Source organism: Amphiura filiformis, chromosome 12 (genome assembly GCF_039555335.1).
Source record: "Amphiura filiformis chromosome 12, Afil_fr2py, whole genome shotgun sequence".
Lineage (NCBI taxonomy): Eukaryota > Metazoa > Echinodermata > Ophiuroidea > Amphilepidida > Amphiuridae > Amphiura > Amphiura filiformis.
In genome coordinates, this window is record NC_092639.1 from 29,982,756 (window position 1) to 30,006,140 (window position 23,385).

At 37.2% G+C, this 23,385-nt stretch overlaps 1 protein-coding gene and 1 long non-coding RNA gene across 2 annotated transcripts in view; both read left to right on the forward strand.

The window, feature by feature from the left end:
• Nucleotides 1-22,251, forward strand: part of LOC140166049 (uncharacterized) — a 64,157-nt gene extending 41,906 nt beyond the window's left edge. The window contains exon 2 of the long non-coding RNA XR_011860804.1: nucleotides 19,173-22,251. This is a non-coding gene — a long non-coding RNA (uncharacterized lncRNA). The remainder of the gene's footprint in view (nucleotides 1-19,172) is intronic.
• LOC140166046 (uncharacterized) lies at nucleotides 254-22,251 on the forward strand. The gene is made up of 11 exons (XM_072189422.1): nucleotides 254-354; nucleotides 5,362-6,180; nucleotides 6,566-6,657; nucleotides 8,654-8,701; nucleotides 9,661-9,714; nucleotides 12,623-12,670; nucleotides 12,957-13,001; nucleotides 13,827-13,847; nucleotides 14,205-14,264; nucleotides 15,171-15,224; nucleotides 15,517-22,251. Exons 2-11 carry the CDS (start codon nucleotides 5,382-5,384, stop codon nucleotides 18,205-18,207), a joined length of 3,912 nt encoding a protein of 1,303 aa, XP_072045523.1. The 5' UTR covers nucleotides 254-354; nucleotides 5,362-5,381; the 3' UTR covers nucleotides 18,208-22,251.
• Nucleotides 22,252-23,385: the final 1,134 nt, after the last annotated feature.

A 23,385-nucleotide genomic window follows, 5' to 3' on the forward strand; every position in this document is an offset into this window, starting at 1 on the left:
ACTGATAGAAAGGTTTTTACTTTAACTCAAGTTTGAAAAATAAAATAAGACTAAAAGCTTGAGTGGACTGGGTCAGGTCTAGGCCTATATGCAGTCAGTGTATTAAAATGTAGGCCCGGGAATGTAGGCCTATCTTTAAATATCTTTAAAAAAGGGGAATTGGGCGGATTTGGGTTGTAAGAAGGGAAATTCCAATCTGGCAACGGATACCGTTGTTGAGTACATAAATTGATATGCGTTGAATACAAACGTTAACCACGATTCCTTTCGGTATACTCGCTGAGCCGTGGCGAAAAGTGTTATAATCCTGGTTCTGTTAACCTTCATAGTCTGGGTATGTTAAACGAACACTTGGTAGGTATATTGGATATTTTCTTAACAATCAGTAAGCCTTTGAATTTAAGCCTCAAAACGGCATTTATATAATACACGTAATTAAAACAAACGCGGAAGTGGCTTCCGTGCAGTACGAGCTAGTACGTACTGCACAGGTTATTATGTTTATTCTGTTTAATATATAAAATATTCACATAATTCTCTCTAAAAGGCTTAATAGCAAGACGGTGACAGCATCGAGAGCTCTGTTTAAGTAGCTCGATAGAGCTCTCTCGATGATGGTGACAGCATCGAGCTATTAATCTATATATTTTAAGCGTTTGACGACGATTATATTATACTAGGCGGTTACCCGTATTTCGCGGTTCTCGGCTGTCATAGTTATTGGCTTTTGCAGATCTCAAAATCGTTGACCATGGATGACCTAACAAACACAAACCTGGGCTTCCTTGGCCAAAGTTACACCCACCGACCAAGTTTGAGCTCCATGAGCAATTTGAAATCTTAGTTTTTGACCTATGACCTCTCAACCGTAGGTCTGACAAAAAGGTCACAATGGAACTTTTGTTTGTTAGTCCAATTTCCACCTACCCACCAAGTATGAGCTCCATAGGCAATTTGAAATTTTTACCTTTTTGACCTTTGACCTCTTAAACGTAGGTCTGAAAAAAAGATCACCGTGGAATCTATTGTTTGTTAGTCCAAGGTGCACCCACCCACCAAGTTTGAGTTCCAGAGGGCAATTTGAAATTTTGACCTTTCTTGACCTATGACCTCTTAACCGTAGGTCTGACGAAAAGGTAACCGTGGAAACTTTTGTGTGTTAGTCCAAGGTCCACACACCCACCAAGTTTGAGCTCAATGGGAGCAATTTGAAATTCACCTTTCTTGACCTACAGGTATGACCTCTTAACCGTAGGTATGACGAAAATGTCACCGTGGAAACTTGTGTTTGTTAATAGTCCAAGGTCCACCCACCCACCCACCAAGTTTGAGCTCTATAGGAGCAATTTGAAATTGTGAACTTTCTTGACCTATGTCCTCTTAACCGTAGGTATGACTAAAATGTCACCGTGGAAACTTTTGTTTGTTAGTCCAAGGTCCACCCACCCACCAAGTTTGAGCTCCATAGGAGTAATTTGAATTTGTTACCTTTCTTGACCTATGACCTCTTAACCGTAGGTATGATGAAAAGGTCACCGTGGAAACTTTTGTTTGTTAGTCCAAGGTCCACCCACCCACCAAGTTTGAGCTCCATAGGGGCAATTTGAAATTGTTACCTTTCTTGACCTATGACCTCTTAACCGTAGGTCTGACAAAAAGGTCATTGTGGAAACTTTTATTTGTTATTCCAAGTCCCATCCACCGACCAAGTTTGAGCTTCATAGGGGCAGTTTGCAATTTTTACCTTTCTTGACCTTTGACCTCTAAACCGTTGGTCTGACAAAAAGGTCACCGTGGAAACTTTTGTTTGATAGTCCAAGGTCAACAACACAGATTTGCCGATTAAAGTATTTGAAATTAGACTTCAATTGAACTTGACCCCGTCCTTGACCTTTGACCTTTAAAAATATAAACTCGTTCGGTCTCATACCAAGCTGCACCCACCCACCAAGTTTGAGCCCCGTATGACCTACGGCGGCCTCACATTAGCAGTCACAGACAGACAGACAGATCTACAGATCTACAGACAGAGAATAGCGTATTATTATATAGATATATCGATCTATAGGCCTAATACCTACCATGGTGACAGCATGCGTTCAATTTTTTAGGCGCGGATTATAACCGTACAATATGCAATACCACACCATGCAAACTTGAATTGGGCCAAGAGCATGAGCAAGAGTTGACGGACAAAGGTGGGGCAAAGATTTTTCAGGTTTTCCTCAGAACTTGGGAGCCCAACATGTTTTCATCATAGCTCATGTTCCCCCAGACCGAGTGGTGTGTGTGTGGGGGGATGCTCGATTGTACAGGCCCTTAAGGTGGTACTACACCCCTGATAAAGTTTGTGACTAATTTTGCATTTTTCTCAAAAAATAACTACACACTGGTAACAAAAGTTATGTATATTATAGGGGCAAGGAATCCTTCACCGAAATTTAGACAAGTGGTTCATTATAATAATGTAATAATGTTGAGAAATGCGGTACATTCTAGCGGTAGGTCTTACCTCTTTTCTTATCATAAAAACGTACCGCTTGTCTTGAGTCACAAATTCCAGTGTAGTAGCTGGGTTCCTTGCCCCTATAATAAGTATAATATAATACATAACTTTTGTTACCAGTGTGTTATTATTTTTTGAGAAAAATGCAAAACTTTAGTCACAAATTTATCTTTATGTATGTAATTGTAATTTTGTATATCGAAGGAAAAATCATTAAAAATTTCATTTTTAAAATTAAAGATGTGGCAAAAAAATGAGGGAAACAGCAACTTGTAGCTATTAAATTTAACAGATTCGTGTAAAGTGTCCTATTTTGTCTTTAATACACTGTTTTCGACTTAGCCAATAGTATAGCAGGCTATGTTAGCACATCTATATGACAATATACAAAGGTGCCAAAATCTGATTTCTGATGATTTTTACGATGCCTGCCCGGGGATGCCTGGTAATGTGATTTGAGGCAACTCGCCGCTTCCTCTCTCCAGCACGGTTTTTTCATGGCATGTAGTCATTTTTATCACCCAGATGGCTGTTTGTTTGTTTATTTGTTTGGCTGTCCGGGCGGAAGCAAATTCATTAATCCACTGTGCAGCTCCAACCCAATTACCGATCAACTTTAAACTTGGTACAGTGATAGGGTATGGTAGCCTCATATGCTGTATAGTTTTGTGTCACATTATATGCATATTTATGCATATTAATGAGCTCATTTGCATATTAATGCCTACATTTCTGTTAATCCACTCTGCAACTCAAACGCAAATACCGATCAACTTCATTATTATGTTTCCAGGGTTATTAGGAGTTAAGAAAACCTAATAATGATAATATTGGATGGCTTATTTCGCATGATACCATAACATATCGGATTCGTCATCGAACTCGCCGTTGGCTCGTCCGATATTTTTATGACTCATCCGATATGTTATGGTATCATGCTCAGCCATCCAATATTATATCAAACTTGGTACGGTGAAAGCATAATGGTGAGCTCATGTGCAGTATACTTTTGTGTCACATTATTTGCATATTCATGAATATTAATGAGCCCATTTGCATATTTTGCCTACATTGTCATTAATCCACGCTGCAGCTTAAATGCAATCACAGATTAACTTTAAACTTGGTACGGTGACAGTTATATGGTGGCCTCATCTACTGTATACTTTTGTGCCATGTTATTTGCATATTTATGAATATTTCACCTCATTGTCATTAATCCACTCTGCAGCTTAAACGCAATCACCGATCAGCTTTCAACTTGGTACGGTGATAGGATATGGTGACTGGCCTGATGCGCTGAATAGTTTTGTGTCAATTTATTTGTATATTTATGAATATTAATGAGTTCATCGGCATATTTTGCCTACATTTCCATTAATCCGCTCTCCAGCTTAAACGCAATCACCGATCAACTTCAAACTTGGTCTTGTGATAGTATCCTTTATATTTACCAACCTTTGTTATGGGGCCACCTTAATTACGAACCGCGTAATTCTAGTTAAGAAAAGTTAAACAAAGATGGCGCTATTTATCTAAAAACTTGTTTGCATCTTTACAAGGGGTAGACACTTGAATAGTGGTATTAAAACATCAGTAAAAAGACTAACAAATGACAAGGGGATTTTCAAAAAACTTTTTATCATGAAATGTATGGTATAACTCATAATATTTGGCAATTTTAAATCAAAAATATATGTAAATAGCGCCCTCAATTTGCACACAAACGTACAGTTTATAGAATAAAAATTACCACAAAAAATCGCTACAAAATGTATGTGTGATACAGTTTATTAGTATAATAGCTGTCGGTATTATTCAGGTCTAGAATTGAACATTATATAATGTTTTGTTAGAAAAATTAATAAATGATCACATCAAACAACCGTGCCAGATGTACTTTTATAAGTTTGTCCCTATAAAGAGCCCTTAAATGTGCCTGAAGATTTTGACCACTTATCTTCAAGGTACCAGACAGACGTTTGCTGCAATCTCCCAGCATGGCCAGCAAACACAAAACGTTTTCGACATCATTCGCAAAAGGTTATAAAAGGTTGTCAGAAAACGTTTAAATGTCAGGTTATATAAAGGGTATATTAAGGGTATAGAACATTTTCATAACATTACAAAACATTTTATGATAATCTACTGCCCAGCAAACACAAAATGTTTTACAGAAAACGTTTAAATGCCGGGTTATATAAAGGGTATAAAAACGTTTTAATAACATTCCAAAAACATTTTTGAAAACTTGATACAAAACATTTTAAACAGAATCTTATTTGTGTTTGACCAAAATATTTGCAATAACGTTTTAAAAATGTTTCCATGACCTTTATATAACCCGACATTTAAATGTTATTAAAACATTTTGAAAATAACATCTTAAGAACATTTCTGTGTTTGCTCGGTGCAAATATTTTAACATTATGTTATTTAAGTGTTGACAAAATAATAGTTAAAATATGTTTGCAAAAATAGTTTACAATAGCATTTTGAAAACATTAAAAAATATTGTTGTAGTGTGTTTTCATACAAAACGTTTTAAAACGTTTTCATGACCTTTATATAACCCGACATTTTAATGTTATTAAAACATTTTACCTAAACCAAAAGCCAAAATATAACTTATTTAAAACGTTTTTGTGTTTGCTGGGGCTGTTGTTGGCACTTTCACTCAAATGTTGCCTAGATTACTATTGACAAATTTTAAAAGACAATAAACATAAAACATTTACAAAATCAAACGAGGGCATTGTTGCCGTGTTTTCAGCCATATACGTACAACAAACTTATGTCACCACTATACTTGCTGATATGTTACTATACCATTTTATTTTTTACCATGTTTACAGATACAAAGGAGAAGTTAGACATGGCATCCGGTGAAGATGAATCTTATCTTATTGATAAATCTGACGTAACATACGGCGAAGCCATTGGCAAAGGGGCGTTCGGCACGGTTTTTAAGGTCACCTTGAGAAGTGCTGAAGGATCCACAGAAGCAGCCGCCAAAAAAGTTGCGTCGACCACGCAATCTGACGAAGAATTGAAGTTTATGTCAACTCTGCGACACAAGAATGTTATTACATTCTTCGGATTTATTCGCGATAAGACTGAACTGACAATTATAACTGAGTTAGCCGCTAAGGGTGACCTTCAGAAATTCCTGCAAAGTAGTACCGAACCACTTCCGATATATTTGGTGAAGAAATGGACGAAAGAAGCCGCAGAGGGTATCCAGTACCTTCATCAGCAGAAGACGGCGCACAAAGATGTGAAGTCGTCAAACTTTTTGATCACGAGTGACGACGTGCTGAAACTCTGTGACTTTGGCACTGTTGGGAGTTTAGATAAAACTATGAAGACGGAACACAGGAAAGGCACCATCAGATGGATGGCGCCGGAAGTCATCGAGAAAGAGATCCGATCGGCTAAGTCAGATGTATATTCCTACGGCACCGTCACGTGGGAGATTTGCACAAGAGATACACCGTTTGCAAAATTGCAAACAAGAGCTGAAATTATGGATGCTGTCACGGAGGGACAACGGCCAAAAATACCTCGAGATTGTCCTGTTGTTCTGCGGAAGATTATGCAGAGTTGCTGGAAATATGATCATACGGAAAGACCAAGCATGGATGAAGTTATGGAAATGCTGGAATCTGATCAATGTACGTATATTATATTCATTTTGATTTCCTCAGCTTCATGGTTATCCACAGTCAGACGCCTTATGGATCACTTCAATGTCGCTCCTAATCCATGCCAGGAATCCATGACCATGTATTCCTATGATATCTATGGTGTAAAAACTAATTTGGTAATGATCATAATCTTCATGAATGGGTAGGGGAAAATAACGACGTTGAATCTATAAATAGTGCGTTAGCCACAGGATTGAACTATCGGAGTTTGAGATGCTGAATGTAGATGTCTGTCACCAGAATAAAATCACACTTATCTTGATTATTATTATTATTATTATTATTATTATTATTATTATTATTATTATTATTATTATATATTATTATAATAATTATTATTGTTATTAATTAGGGGAAGACGACAAGGACAGTGAAGAAGAATCAGATGAGGAAGACATACCTGATCATTATAAGTTCTTTGAGAAAACCCTTGACACTATGCAGGTAGGACACGTTTTAATTTCTATTTTTTTTCCAATATCGCTTTCCGATATAATTTAAATGTTTAATCTTTTACTGACGATATAAAGGAAACCAATGGGCATAATTGTCAGGTCTTTCTTTTGCTGAAGAAGATTAGTTACACTGTAGTAAGCTCTAATGAAGTATTAGCATTCTCTATTACCAAAGACATTGGGCCTTTTCAAGTTATCATTTATGTTTTGTTCAGAAATTAAAAATTAAGATATTCAAGGTTATAATGCTAGAACGCTGGCGAAACCTAAGAGTATTATTATGACTTGTAACCTGTCTGTTAGTTGTGCGTGTTCAAAGAAAGTATAGGACTTGAATTAATAATCCTCTAGGGATATGTTACAAGACAATTCTCAAAATAAAATATATTGATTCGCGAAGGCCCGCCGATTACTAGACCCTCCCTCGGGTCCATGTAGAACGACTGGTAATGTAGATTATACAACATTAAATAAACCCGATACATGGACCCTTCCAATGTGTAGGCAAGTTGCGTTCCAGCTCCCAGCATTTTGTGGGAGTTCACTTTTACCGATCCTGGGTCAGACGAGTTTTCTATATATCACGTCAGTGGTCTCACTGTCTTGCCGTTTGTGCGGGCGTTTGTGTAAGCGGCTACTTAGCCTGACCAATCATAGACTACCCCGTAGTCCACTTGCCCATTGTGCATACTCTGGATATTGTATTTAAGCTTAAAACTCTGATTTAATTAATGTGTGCACAATTGATAGATTTTCACATCTGATCAGTCACCCTACTCCCTCTGTTTGTTAGCTTCCCAAGTGGACTACTGACATTGCCTTGCGGCTAAGATTTTTAACACGGGACTCTATGGAGAGTTAGGCCAATTTCTGGCCTAACTAAAATTAACCATGATGTAATGCATCTTTAAATGGATCTGCCTTGTGATTGGTCGCCCATACCTCGCTATGGTTTAAATCGTCTGGGCCCGCGCCATTGCCATTAACTACACCGTAAACAACTGTATGTGGTATTAGCGGCGCTTTTGTGTTGACGCGAAAGTTAATTTTTCATCAAACATCTAGCGCGTACTTGTGGTTAATGGTCTGATAAACAAGTATGCTTGACAGTGTGTTTTTAGAGAGCAAAGTCCAGGGGTAAAGTTCTGCTTACAATTCAAAGTTCATAGTCGAAATTTCGGGGTTCGCTATCAATAAACTGGTAGATTCCAAAATCAGAATTGTTCAGTATTAAAGTGAGCCGTTATAATTATGCAAGATAATGTTGCATTCAATTACTTTTATTGTCACTAATCGTCTGATATTCTTAACTCTTTATGACCATTTTACTACTGAATACTTTAATTTTAATAAACATCAGTATAATTTTGAGTTCAACGAAATGGGTTCATCATGACTAATAATAACATATTTTTAATAAAATTCGACTATGGCATAGTCTAGACCAATCAATGTAGATCTCAGCAAGCAAGGCGATATTTGAAATAGGTTTTGATAGTCTATTGATCATAACCAACGCGCGCGCAAAATGACAATAGAACTGGGTCATGCATGTTATGTGCCTACCATATTTGAATTGACAATGAGGCGGGGCTATCATAATTGACGCCACAGTCATACATAGCTTGATAATTATTTGGAAGGGAGTTTACTATCAAAGCGGAACAGTCTGGGTTTAGGAGAGCTATTATAAAAAAAAAAAAAATAAGTTGGTCTGTGATTAATTGAGTTTTCGTCGACACACAGTGCTCTAGTAGCACTATAACTTTGTTGTCATTTATAATCAGGGCTTAGTGGTGTGTTGTTTTAATCTTTGGAGTGAAGGAGAAGGTGGTTTTAGCTCTAAATATTTACCCACAGATGGAACCCAGACTGTGGGACAGTCTAGCCGATTACGAGCTGATCGAACTATAACCGAAAAGAAATTTTAAAATTTTTAGGAACATGAGTACTAAAACTTTTCTTTTATTTTCTTTCATATAAAGAACATGCAACGACAAGAACACGTGCGCCAGGATAAGAATAAAGAAATGGTAAGTAACAACTTGAAAAGTGGGTGTGTGTGGGGGGGGAGTTGTACAGTAAAGCATCGAACTGCAACACATGAAATACGATGCTTATGTACTATGCTCTTGAAGGATGGTGCGCCGTTGGTTGTCAGATATGTCTCCGACTACTCCATCTGGTAGGCTATTCCAAACGTGAACTGCAGTGTGGATGAAGGTAGGAATGGAACTAAAAACTGGTACTGTGAGAGCATGGCAAATCATAGCCAAACTGGAGTGCTGACTACAAATATATTTGGTATATAGCAGTGACCTCTGGTGGGCACAAACTGACGTCTTTGATGGAGTGATGTGATGTTCAGCTCTGTACTTGTTTTCTCTTCACTCACGCCAATGATTCGAGGCCTCTGGATAGAGTCTAGAAATCCTAGAGTGGTGTTTAGGAATTGTTAGAACAAACCGTCAAACAGCTTCATAAGTATCCGACATCCGACCTTCCTTTTAGCGAAATATTTGTGGCCCTACCACCTTATACTCAAAGGTAATTGGACGGCTTAAAAGCCGTCCAACTTTTAAAGCAGGGGGTTTGAGGCCTATGGGTACACTTTTTTGTTTATTTATTTAAAATATTTCAATATTATTAGCATGACATTTCCTCGTATTATTATGTTATACTATTGATTACTATGCCCGCATATAAATTCATCAGGATTGACCATGAAATTAAAGTTTGATTGGATTCGTTTGAGAACTTTCGAACTATGAAGTGATACTATGATTTTCGAGGTTTTTGACTACAATGACGTCATTGTGACGTCAATCTGGGGTACTGTTCGTCGTTAGTGTTACAAAAAGGCCTCAATTATAGATGATAGTAAACTTACCAAATTATATTTCAGTGTCTTGAGATTTCCTATTTGCTCATTATTGTTTTCCTAAAAATAACCGTTATACCGTGTATCATCCGCATTATTACTTCCACACAGATGGACTTATCAAGGAACGCGTACGGCAAGTTTAAAGCCACTCAAACAAAGAAGGTAGGTGACGTGTTGGTCATAAGATTCCTTAGTATAGAGCATGATAAATACCGTAAAACCTCGTCTACAAAGGTATATCACCCCAAAAATAAGCGCAGCAGAAACATGTTATTTGACGCTTTTAATTGAATCATCGTTATGAATGCTTCAAAAAACAAAAAACAGAATTAAAATCGGATAATGCAAAGTGATGTAACGTCAACTTGAAGATACCCGGAAATCGGGTGAAAACCTGCCACAAATTGCTATAAATGGCAAAATGGCAATTTTTGGGATTTGTAATGCTTATTCGGACACTTACTTGAAAAGGTAGCATTGATTTAAGTATCACAGATTAATTGCATATCTTTCCGGACTTCGTTAAAGAAAACAAGATTAAAAAATCTCTCCTCGAATAAATGTAATAAATCCACCAAATATACAATTTTAGCCATTTTGACCAATCTGCAGACAAATAAAAGCTTAAAAAATGACTAAGTCCAGCTAATCAATATGCAAAAATAATGCCAACAGAGAACCGTACATGATATGAGGATGCGGTTTTTTTGCACATAAGTACCCAAAGTTCTTTCATTTGGTAACAAAAAATACACAAAAAGTCATTAATTATGCAAATTAGCTAATTATATCTAATTATATATTTATGCCATTCTTATGTTAATTAGACATATGTAATTTTTACTTTTTTCAATGTTTTATTTATGTTTTATTCATACAGCATGATTTTGTCAAATATGAACCTGCTGTGATGTTGAATAAAGAAACTGCAGTTAATTGCCTAAGTGCACCGAGTTTTCAATTGGTATAGGGAAGTGTTTCACTTATTGTCCAAGGAAAAAAAATACATGATAACAAACACTGGTATTTCAGACCGGTGGTACTAGGTCCTCTATTTCGAGAGACCTATATTTATTGATTTATGGACGATCTAAAAAATTCATAAAACAGGTCTTAACTCTTAAACTAGGCAGTGTTTAATTTCGGCGGAGTTGATAGTGATTTAGGAAATGTTTCACCTACCATATATTAAAAAGACAAATTATTGTGATCAATGAAACATAACGAGGAAATCGTTTTTTGACATGTATGTTTTCAAAAATTGGCCAACTTTGATCCGCGCGCTTTTTGATTCACTGTTATGTATGCGTGCACAGTATGACAGAATTATTGTGCAGCCACTGTGACATACCTACAAGCATATAGAGTGCTTCTGATGAAAGCCAAATTAATCCAGGCGCCATTACGGAGTTTGAGCAAATAAATTACAGATCCAAGCATATGCATGCAAGCATCATTGTAAGACCAATCTATCGTGCAAGCATCAATGTAAGACCAATCTATCGTATTGGCCGTTCACTCTTGTTTCATATTAATTGAGCTTTTATCAAAAACACTATATATGCTTGTAGACGAGGTTTTACGGTATATATTTAAATCTTAATAAGAAGCTCTAATATATTTAGGTCTAATTGGCCTTACAATTCGAGGCGCAAATTTAGAATTAAGAACGCCACTCCTCTCATACACGGTGCATACAATATTCAGGGAAGCACTACTCGTAGGTGATGTCACGGTACCGTAAAAACCTAGCCCAATTGGAACGGTTGTGTAATTCTTTGTATCACAGATACTTAAACATTGTTTATATTGAGGTCATGCCAAAAAGTAAATACGCCTGCCTGGTATTACTTGTACTTCGAGATACGAGTCAATAAAGTCCCAGCTTAATACGCTGTCGTAAATGCACATAAGCGTAAGCCAGCAACGTATTATGCAACGCGTAACTAGCGTAATTTCTGCGCGCGCCCAACTATCATAATTACACATTTCTTCTAAACAGTTCTCAAGTTTGTTCGACTTATAATTGGTGAAAATTATTCGGCTTTGATGCTGCACTATCTGATTATTTTGGGAAGGGTGCACTACAATAATCAGGGAATGAAGCACTACTCGTACATGATGTCACGGTACCGTAAAAACCTAGCCCAATTCGTCGTCCGTATTCCATAGTGGCGTATAGTGGGGCGCCGCGAATAAACAACTTTTCGAGAAAATCGGGTTTGAAGAAATGCCAATTTAAAATCGAGTTGTGTAAATCAGACATTCATTATATTTTGTAAATGATGTGAAATTTCTGTAGTAAACTAAATAGATTTTATTGTTATATATTTTCAAAAGAAATAAATACATACTATTGCTGGCAAACTGACAATAAAACTATACGTCACTATGGAAAACGAACAAAACGCAATACCCTAACCTTACGTTAACCGTACGCCACCTCGGTCGCCGTGTAATCCCTATGGCGTTACTTTTCGTCGTTCGTATTCCATAGTGGCGTATAGGTCCGATACGCGTACGCCACTATGACATACGATTTTTTTTCATTTTGCCGATATTTCATAATTATAAAATGTGTATAAAAAAGTGGCGTATGATCGATACGCCACTATGGAATACAAAAATGTCACTTTGTAACTATACGCCACATTTAATTAATTAATTACTAATTAATTAGCTAATTATGACCGATGAGACTTAGAAAAATGAAAGAGAACATCATTAAAACATATGTGCCATTTTCAAAAAATGACCAAAAATCACTATACGCCACTATGGAATACAGCCGACGAATTGGAACGATTGTGTAATTCTTTGTATCACAGATACTTAAACATTGTTTACATTGAGGTCATGCCAAAATTGAGGTCATGCCAAAATTTTACAATCAATTTACAGTGAAAAACAATCGCACAAACAGTTCTAGAAAATTATCAGCTTAGTTTGTTTATAACCAGATAATTTCGAAAAATTATCTACAAAGTGCTAAACAATTAATGCAAATTAAAACATAAATTATTTAAAAACTTTGATTACAATCTTCTATAATTTTTTCTCTTACATATAGGCAGAGGAAATGAAACAATCTGTGGAAAGAATGACGGGAAAACAAGTGGTAAGAAATAAACAAAAACCTGAAACGATTGATTTTGTATCCTATTTGGTAAACCAGTTCTTAGTACTCGTACGAGAATATATGCCACGATACATAATATTGTTTTGTTTGCTTAAAGATAGAAAGCAATTTCCAGAAAGACCAAATCATACCTTTTAACAAGTTTGTTTTCTAAATTCTTACCGCAGTAAATTTTACTAACTTTGTATTTGTGCGTATTTTTCTAAAGACGTTTGTTTGTGCTTGGTATAATTCCTTTTATTATGTTTATTTCTGAATTATCTAGTTTGGAGACCGGTTGAAGATCTTGAAGGAAAAGCAAGCCAAATTGGTAAGAGGGTTTCACATTAATTAATTTAACAATTAGGTCCATTATTATGTTCTCAGAATCTTCCTTTCTATGTACAGAGTTGAAGAGTCCAATATAATCCAATATAACACTTGGACTCAAAACTTGGACTGTGTTGGATAGGCTCACTTTTCCCAAAAAAACTTTGTTTTCTACAATTTTTTGACCAAAACTCATTTTTGACTTGCTCATTTTTGACCAAAATCACATTTTGGACCAAAAATCACATTTTTGACCAAAAATCACATTTTAGATAAAAAATCATATTTTTGACCAAAAAACACATTTTTGACCCAAAATCACATTTTTTACCAAAAATGATGTTTTTGAACAAAAATCACATTTTGACCAAGAAAAGATTCTGAAAACATAATAATAATGATAAAATTGGATGTTTTTTTCACCCAATACAAAATTTATTGGTCTCGCTATTAGTTTTAAAATATTAGACTCGTCTCGTCAAATATTTTAAAACTCATAGCTCGACCAATAAATTTGTGTATTGGGTTCAAACCATCCAATTTTATATCATAATTGTTACCTATACAGGAACACAGATTCACATTAAGTGGATTCGTCTTATATCTATCTAGGCCAGTTTAGAGTATTAATTTTGGTAGCAAATTTGGTATCAAATTTGAGCAAAACTCAAAATTCTGCACACGACCTTATCAAATTGTCATAACAAGATCATGTTTTGGTGTAGGACGGGCTACGTAAGTGCGGATTTTCTTTACGTGAGTAGTTTATTAAATGTAAATTATAACATAATCATCTAATTCATTTTATTTCATTATTTTCATACAGCTCGATGAAAAGGAGAGAATGGTAAGTTTGTTAAACAAGTGGTAGTATCAGGGGGACATGTGGGGGTTGGTTTTAAGGGGTTGACATTTTCTTTGGGTTTAGTGTTAAAGGGTTAAAATTTTCGTGGGGGTTGAGTTAGCAAACCAAATCATGGGGGAGGGGGTACACTACACTCAAAATGTAATCGAGTAATGCGGGAAAAAGAAAATGGAATGAAAAATTTCTTATTGTAAAAATATCATTAAATTAATAATCATCGTCATTGATATAGTTGGGATAGTTAAAACAACAACATTAAATTAATTGATTAAATATATTATGAAGAAGTCATTATTTTAAAATTCTAATTTTGTTTTTGTTTTTGTTCTCCATGCAAAGAAACAAGGGATGATAAGTGTAAAGTCGAAGCTTACAGACAACAAAAAACTGGAGAACATGGTATGTGTACGTGGTTTATGCAACGCGACTAAATTTCACCATGAAAAAAAGTCATGATGTAACCGTTCGGGAAGGACTGAAATACAATTAATTTCAGCGTCACGTAATAGTCCTGTTTAGTAAAATCAAAATCAAACTGAATTAAAAGCACAGTTCAAGGAACTATTCCCAAGCCACCTTCACAAGAGGACACAACGATGGAGTGTTCATCGTAAAAATGGTGAAATAAGGTTCCGAAAGGACTGCGCTGTGGTGTTCTACCAAAGAATAACTTATGTAGAGACCGTTAAATAATTGTATAGTCGCCCTCCTGCGAGCAAATGATATAGGTTACAGCTTTTGGTCACAAGAGGGCAACTATACAATACTAACCAAGAAAATTTTAAAACTTTCAACGGAAACTGAAGGCAAATAAATAAATATTTACCTGCTAATATTTTCGGTAACTAACTGTTACCATCCTCAGGCAGTAATGACTGGCTGACTGTCTTCTTCACACTTGGATGATTTTGGTGTTTCTAGAAGACAGTCGTAAATTGTCGGAAGATCCCGGCCCCGTCTCTGTTGAGCTTGACTTGTTTTTCCTGTCTGATGGCTATGGACTCCTTTATCTTGCGATTTAGGAACAATACTGATTAATCGTTGGTTGAGTATGTATAGCCGCATGTGGTACCGCACGTACAAATTAATGGGCGTTGAAAAGTACTATTCAAAATCACTCTCATGTGATGGGATTTTGAATAGATGCACGGGCGTATGATACGTACGTTTGGAAATTGCAACCTCTCTAATAAGTAAGGAACATCGCAAGATGCTAGGTACTGCTTGACATTTCATTTTTAAGCCAAGTTTGACAAATGTAGACGGTGCTTATTGTACACATGTATATTGCTTTTGTTATTTCAGCTTGAAACGGCGAATCAATCAGTACTAGCAGTTGCCAAACAACACACGGACCAGGTATGTATATACGAACGGGATATGGTTTTACTGGCTTATATTCAAATTATGTTCCTTGATGATGAAACAAGAACGAGATTTTTTTTCGAATAACAATGTAAAACGATAAAACGGATAAAATTTATATTCTTGATCAATCACTGATTGTAAGTACGAATTCCTATGACAGAGTTCATTCATTTCATTGTCCATTTATGACCAAACATTTTCATAAATACCATCAATGTTCATATATAAGGTTATATTACTGCCCTTTCTACAAAAATTTAAAAAATGTTTCTTTGATTTGCAGATGTTCCAAGCTTGTTACAAAAGTGATGACTGGGATGCAGACGATCTGAAATCTTTTACCCGGATGTCAACAATGCAAGCCAATATACCTGATGTCATCGGAGACTTTGTAGGGGAGGTTAAACATTACAAAGAACCACAAACAACCTCTGATGTATTTCAGTTAAGTTCCATTCCAAGTAGGGAAGTTCTCTCACGATGGAAGGAAGTGATAGGTTCGCAAAAGAGTGTAGGTGACTGTTGTTATATCGAAGCTGGCGAAAAAAGGTTCGATTTAGATTCAATTGAGCAAATTCTTGTAGTGCATAGGGTTTTGGATGTTAAGAGGGAAGTGAAGCTGGATGTTGTTTGGTTCATGATTCCCCCCTTTTTTCCCACGTTGGTAGAGAGACGTCCCGGTTCGATTAAGGTTTTTCAAAACTTGGTATTACATGAGAAGCATGATCAGATTATAGAAGGATATGATATGGATCCGATGGATCTCTCCAAGATATGTCGTGATCATTCCTTGACATATCGTCACATTCAATTGTTTCTTATACGCTTGAATGACCAGCAATCTGATGTGTTCTGTCTTTACCCGCAATCTGAAGACGATACCCAACAGAATTTATGCAAGCTTCTTGAAGACGGCAAGGAAAAACCATCATCATTAGTCTTCATATTTCATGTCAGAAGATCAGAACAAGAAGTGGTGCTTGGAGACGAAGAACATCCGGGTTCTCATTTCACTCTTTGTCACGTCAACTGCTTGACAAACAAGGTGATCTATGCAGATTCTCTTGGATGGCCTGCTCCAACAAAAGTGCGCGAAACGATCGCATTTTATTACCAGTGTATATACGGGCATTCTGTACCAGATTTTGATGTGAAGCTCTGTCATGAACCAGCATCATCATCTGTGGATATCACCCACACGTGCTGCCATCAATGTGCGACCTATTACCCCTTACAGACATCCGACAGTATCTGTGGAGTGGTGGTGATCATCATCGCGAGTGTGGCTTGCATAGACACCAATTTGTTCCAATTTCTCACCACGGTACAGCGATACAACAACCACCCGGTGATGAGCCATTTTCAAAACCCCACCGAATTTTCCAAGTACCTACGCTTTGTACTTGCAACCTGGCTAGAAGAGAAACGCATCGATGTGAACTTCGTCACACCAAAGAATTTGAGCAAGTATCAATTAGTGAATAGTTTCCACCCATCTTTCGTATCTGAATTGGACTTCAGTCCTTTTCATCCGCTTCTCGTTCCTACTCCAGGACTCATCAATCTCTTGCTCCCTGATAGCCAAGAAGGTACACAGAAAGAAGACCTGGATACAAACGTGCAGTCAACAAATCAAAACAGGCAAGGCAAGACCACCATGCACTGGATTGGATCGAAGTTGGAAGATATGGACGACCAAACTATGGAGTCCTGCTCAAGAATAGACAGCTTACGCTTTCGACTCCCTGGTGTATCTAAAGTAAAGAATGGAAACATAGTTATCTGTGAAGATGACGAGGGCAAACATATGACCAGCGTGTTTCAACAGTCTGAAATTCCCGATCAACAAACACTTACATCGTGGCAAGATCAATTGATGGAGTCCGTTGATACCATACCAACTGGTAGGAAAGCTTACGTAGAAGCAGATGAAGTAAGATACGATATTGACGCCATAGGTAGTGCTTTCAACCTGCACCGTGTACGCAACACCAAATCAGACGTAGAAGAAGAGCTAGAGTGGTTTGAGGGTTACCAAGTGAAACCATTGGCAGATATGAAGATGCCAAATAGAAAATCCTTCAGATTATTCAGAAATCTAATCCATGGTCACAAACATGATACAATACTCAAAAACTACAACATGGATGCGCAAGAGTTGTCTCAAATCTGCTGTAATCGGCAAATATCGGGAAAACACGTACAATGGATTGTGGACAAGCTGAATTCGATGCAGTCGAAAGTGATTTGTATATATGGAAATGTTGCTGAAACTATGACGTCATCCACCGTAGTCAGATCAGATGAGGCCTCTTACCCTTCTATCGTAATGGTGTCCCACGTTTTCAAATCAAATGGCTTGACCCGTTTCAGTGACGAAGACCTCCCTGAATGCCATTTTACACTTTGTTACGTAGATGTTAAGTCCAAGAAGATCATCTATGGAGACTCTTACGGATGGCCTGCTCCTGATGATCTCCAAGAGAATGTCGCAGCGAAGTACACGAATATCTTCGACTCCCCATTACCGCGTATGGAGATTGTCATGTGTCACGACACCACTTTCAACACCGCGAGTTGCCAACATATCTGCTCACCATTGTGTGCTACCTACTATTCATTGCAATCCTGTGATGTTCTCAGCGGCGTGGTATGTTCCATTATTGCTGTCATAGCGTGTCTAGCTCCAGATTACTTCGAGTTTCTGACCGTACCTCAGTATAACAAAATATTCACTGGCACATTCGCATTCCATCTGCAGTATCCAAGTATGCATACCAACTACCTTCGACGTGTACTGGCCGCCTGGTTTACAGATATGAATATTGATGTTGACCATGTCGTACCGGAAGGGTTTGATAAGTATAAGCAGCTTGCCGTGCCTGGAAGTCAGTCTGCACCTGCCGGACTAGCAATGGGATCAATGGGATCTGGATTGGGTTTGGGAGCTGCCTTTGGGTCTTTAGGATTGTAAAAATAACATTTATTAAAGTTCTCTGAGCTTCTCTGTTGGCATATTCATAAAGCAGTATAGATTTAGTGACTTGGCTGGTAAGGTACGGACTGTGAAAGATATTAAGAATAGTCCTTAGATTGTTCAGTGGCGAAATTAGTCCGGTAAAGACTAGGACAGAATAGCTGCACTCGTTTAGTTGAACAAAACATAACCAATTGTTTATCCCAAATTTAGGTACAGAATGTTTAATAAATGGAGACGCCACTATTTAAAAAAAAGGTTGATTTGTAACGCGCGACTGAAACCCAGAAAGTGGATATTATTTAATAGCAGCTGTAACAAAGTATCATTGACTAGGTGAACCGAATAATGCGGACATGAAGAGGTCCAATTTTAGAATGCAAGATTAAGAGGAAACCAGAGTGCTCGTGGAGAAAACTTCCGAGGACGGTCGAGGTCATGGATCGGCATTCGTCAACCATGCATGCTCATGGCACTGCGGGGAATCGAACCTGGGCCGTAGTGGTGAGGGCCACCTATAACCACAAATATAACAACACTAAGCCACCAAGCCGTCCTCCCGTACTGTCCACTAACCAAACTAAATAGCACTTTCCTGATGGCAATGCGCACCTTTTCATGAATCTTGTATTGGAATGAAAGATTATCGTAGAGTAGGATTTGAGGTGCACATTATTTCTTATGTTTTGTCTCGTGTTGAATTAATTGAGGTAGGGATCTACAATGATAAGAGATGCAAATGCTACTTGTCACTCTCTCGTGCTGAAGTAATGATACACTCTTAAAACTACGTGGTCATTTACGCACGGGCTAACAAATGGGGTCAAAATTTGACCACACATGTGCAATTTTGCACCTTTTGTAGTCAACACAAATAGTCACAAGTGGACCTTATTTTTAGCCGGTGCATATTTGACAGTGGCGCGTAATTTTCAGAGCGTAATTGCAGAGTCCTTATATAGTTCCAGAGTCATTATTAATGAAATGGAGGTTTGTGGTGGTGGAAGTAGGAATGAGCACCTGGGCTTCGTAACTCAGTTTTCTGTGTTTCGACTTTCTTCTTCTCATCTTCTCATGTACCTGATATTGCTGAGTATGGAGTGGATGCGTGTTATGAACATTATAATTATTGTAATACGACAGTAAACAATCTGTTAAATTTGAAAAGCAAAACTATTCAATTTCAGTATGCGGTTGGTAAGAAGAGCAATATAATTAAATTATATACCACCAATTCCCGATAGCATTTGATTCTTTCTTTACCAAAAAAAATGCTGTATACCAAACAAAAATTACTATGATCCTCTTCCATGGCATGGTATAAGATATCGGAACGTGTTACAACAATGTGTAAACTCGCTCTTCAACTCAAAGCTAATAATATACGTATACCGTATATTCTTAAAATGTTTAATTATTATTAGTCATATAATATTGTTATCCCGTATTCATTATGAACGCGACAGAGTACCGAATAACCTAGTATAAACTAGTTATACTAGACAAGGGGCAGTCTTCAGTAAACGGCTCTTTTCAGAGTCACCAAACCTTCAAATTTAGCAGATAGGTGAAATCTGCTTGTTCTCTGTTGACAAGGGGCAGTCTACAGTGAACGGGTTTTTTTGGGGCCATCAGTAGGCAAGGGTGGCTTACATATCGCATTCTTAGGTACTTTGTCCTGAAGAAGTAAGAGCTACTCCTGACGAAAGCTTGACAGTTCTAAACTTGTCCGACGGTGAACCCGCTAAAAACCCACTAATAGTTATACTAGCATAACTAGTTTTTGATTTTAACAACGTTTACAACATTTGTGACCTTTTGGCACGAACGTATTTAATAATCCTATTGAAGAATGAACGACCATCTTTATACCCTTATAGGACAAATGTAAGTTGATGGAAATTGGTTAAGAGCATCATAATTATTATAGTATATATCAATGGCTATATCAGTTCCAAACTGCATTTTGTTCATGTAGGAAGCTTAATCTACAAACCTAATTTTTGACTAAATCAAAAGGTCATGCATCCTAATACGGTTTTTGTTCTTTATTTCTTGTCTCTCTATAACCCCACTTAATGGTACAAATTTTGTGCCCATATTTTTAGGGGATTTTGTAAAAGATGTTCCATGTGCCCCCGGCACAACCGGTTTAAAAAATAAGGACTACGACTAGTGTGTATATGCGGGTTTCAGTTTTTCTACCGGAAGTTAATTTGTGCAGAGATTTCTTCCCATAATACAGTATGTGTATTGCATAACAAAGGAGATGGATTAACCTCCAAACTGTATCTATAAAACTGTAACATTGTGATTGGTATAATGTATCGTCCATCTGATCAATTGCTTACCAATGCAACTAAAAACTCCAAATTACTTTACTGATGAGTACTTTAATATCAACTTATTGAATGAATGTATTTATTCACAAACCAATGAATATTTTGTCAATGTTGTACAACCTCAAATCACCTACCCTAATAGAAAATAGAATATCACCCGTAATTGATTTAGTCTAAAGAAGCCAGATTTGGTTCCTCGCACTTGAATATATATGTTCAACGGATATGATAGTCGTTAGCTAGCGTCTTGAGAAAGAAGCGTGCGTCTTGAACTCAAAAACTGGCAAAAATATTCTGATTTTATATGTGCCGACTTTAGCGCAGCGCGCAGGCTAGCTGCACTCACTCCCGTGGAGGCAGTATAAAACTCGTTGTCCATTGACCTCAATGGTGAATACATGCTCACTCACACACAGAGAGGTCAATTACCAGGCTATTGTCAGTAGCCTTAGTCATGTCCCTCGGCTCAATATGCGTCTCAAAGGTCGGAACAAAATGGCCATGCGTGGCTGTGGATTCAACCAACCATGGCGATTTCTGCCATGAAGATATCGGGCCGATGACACTGTATAATGTATATTGGGATAATGTCTGTAACTCAAACAATGTAAACGAATCTTTTTGTAAATTCATGAATAAATTTAATAATATACCGTAAAGACGCTCCTAATGGCGCTATGGGCTCCCTTAGCATAAATGAAATTTTACATCATGCAGTTATTGTTAACTACATGTATGCACACAACACAGGGGCACTCACAATAGGCAATTGAACCCTACTGGTAGCGCTGTGTTGTAGCTATAGGGGATGATCTAGTTAGCATCATATATCAAAAAGTATAAAAGCTATGATTTTAGTACTTGCTCTATGTTTCAATTACTTATTCTTTTCCAAATATCTGAATCTTCAACCCGGTACAAGCTTTAATAACGGGGAACATACATTTTATTAAAAGAAATCCTACCATCTATCCAAACTCGCCGTGTTATACCAATGCACATTTTGCTTCACCGGGCAGCACTGGCTTGGTCATATTTGGAAGATTGGTGTCACAGGTACAAATTTAGTACTTTCTGTCAATCAAGTATGGCTTATTCTCTACATGTCAATCTTTAAATAATTGGCATAGTCCTTATAATAACGGTGGTCCGCCTTGATGAGTAAATGACAGCAAACAGCTGCCTTTCAGTGAAAAATACCCCAAAACTCGGTCAGTGGAGCTCCGCTCGTACATGTCAATAGCGTCATTATCGATTGGATTAGTCGTCCGTAGCGGACAATTCGGTCGCTCATTGGATTAATATTATCAGGTGGTAATAAATTTGCATTGGACAATAGATTACTATAATGGTTTAGTACTGCATATATCGAGATTACTATATAATGGTTTAGTACTGCATATATCGGTTTAATCTTCAATAAGCGGGTTTATGGCTGGAAAGGTCATGGTGAATTTGACGTGGACGTAACTGCGCTATGAGGCCAAACTAAATGTGTCATCCCGTAAAAATCCTACCAGCATATAAGGGCACGGACCCTTAATTCTTGTTGGGATTTTCAGTGGAAGGAGATGTATATTATTTTGTACATAGCCAAATGAGCCCGTGTGCGCCATTAGGCAAATCTTTACGGTATATGACAAATGTATCCTCAAGAAATAGAAACGAGTCATTTCATCAATAAAATACACCCATATCACCTTGGATGTCTTATTGTTTATTGTATTAAAAATCTATAAAAAGATTTAGGACTAGTATAGAAATGACATTGATGTACGACAGTTTACAGATTTTATTGACAGAGTTGATTGAAGTGAGTATTAAGACGGACTCCATGCCGACTTCAACATTCGATCCATACATCATGCTATAGTAATTGAGTCTCAAGTCTTGCAAAGTGTCAGTGGACTTGTGTAACATTTAAAATTTTGCAAAAAGAATTCGGGCCCTTTTTTCTGTTTAAAGCAATGGTTTAAATAGTGTAAAAATGATGCACCAAATAGCTTCAATTGGTGCTTCATTTTTGCACAATTGTCAAACTTATGAGGGGGGGGACATCCCCAGGGGCGTAGCAAGAACATCACGGGCCCATGGACAAGGAGCAGTTTGGGCGCTTTTAACCAGGGCGGGATTTACCTTTTTGGGTGCCCTGGGCCTGGCCAAAATTTGGAGGTCCCGAACTCACATGCCGAGGAAAATATGTGCCGAGGAAGTCAGTAGCCAAGTTTTGGTTTACGTATAATGCGGATGCATTAACATATAGAGGGGGATTAACATATTTTGTTCGGATGTTACTAGGGCATTTGCGCGCATAGCATGCGAAAAAAATTCAATTTAAGACCATTAGTCCCAAATCAACATGAATTTTTTTAAATGCGCGAGAAGCGCGGGAAATTTTGCAATTTTACCCTATTTTGGCCAATCATGTTAATACCTCTTCGTCCTTATGGTAATCATACGGTTACTAAAGGTTCAACACCACTTATCATCTAGTACACAATGTTCAATAGGAAAATGACAAATAATGTACAAATATATGAAAATTTGAACAGGTAATCTTTGAATACACACCTTTCAGGAAATCAATGTAGAATAGATGTTTTTAAATGTAGATTAAGAAAAATTTTGAAAAATGGATCAAAATAGCATGTTTTTGGGTCCCTGTGTCTAAGTTTTTCACAGAAGGGGGTCTTATTATATATGGCGCGAAGCGTATGATCGAGGCGAATAAGAACAATACAAAAACGAAAGCTAAATCTTAATTTTCGATCTTAAAATTTCGTTTCAAAGCCCTTCCCAAGTTAAAAACCTAATACGGAATGCGGTTTTAATT

Bases quoted from the DNA above. Each gene is read 5' to 3' on its own strand.
- LOC140166046 (XM_072189422.1), top strand. From the start codon at position 5,382: ATGGCATCCGGTGAAGATGAATCTTATCTTATTGATAAATCTGACGTA. The intron at 9,715-12,622 runs GTAGGTGACGTG...TCTTACATATAG, and splicing joins AAGCCACTCAAACAAAGAAG to GCAGAGGAAATGAAACAATC. The intron at 12,671-12,956 runs GTAAGAAATAAA...TGAATTATCTAG, and splicing joins GAATGACGGGAAAACAAGTG to TTTGGAGACCGGTTGAAGAT.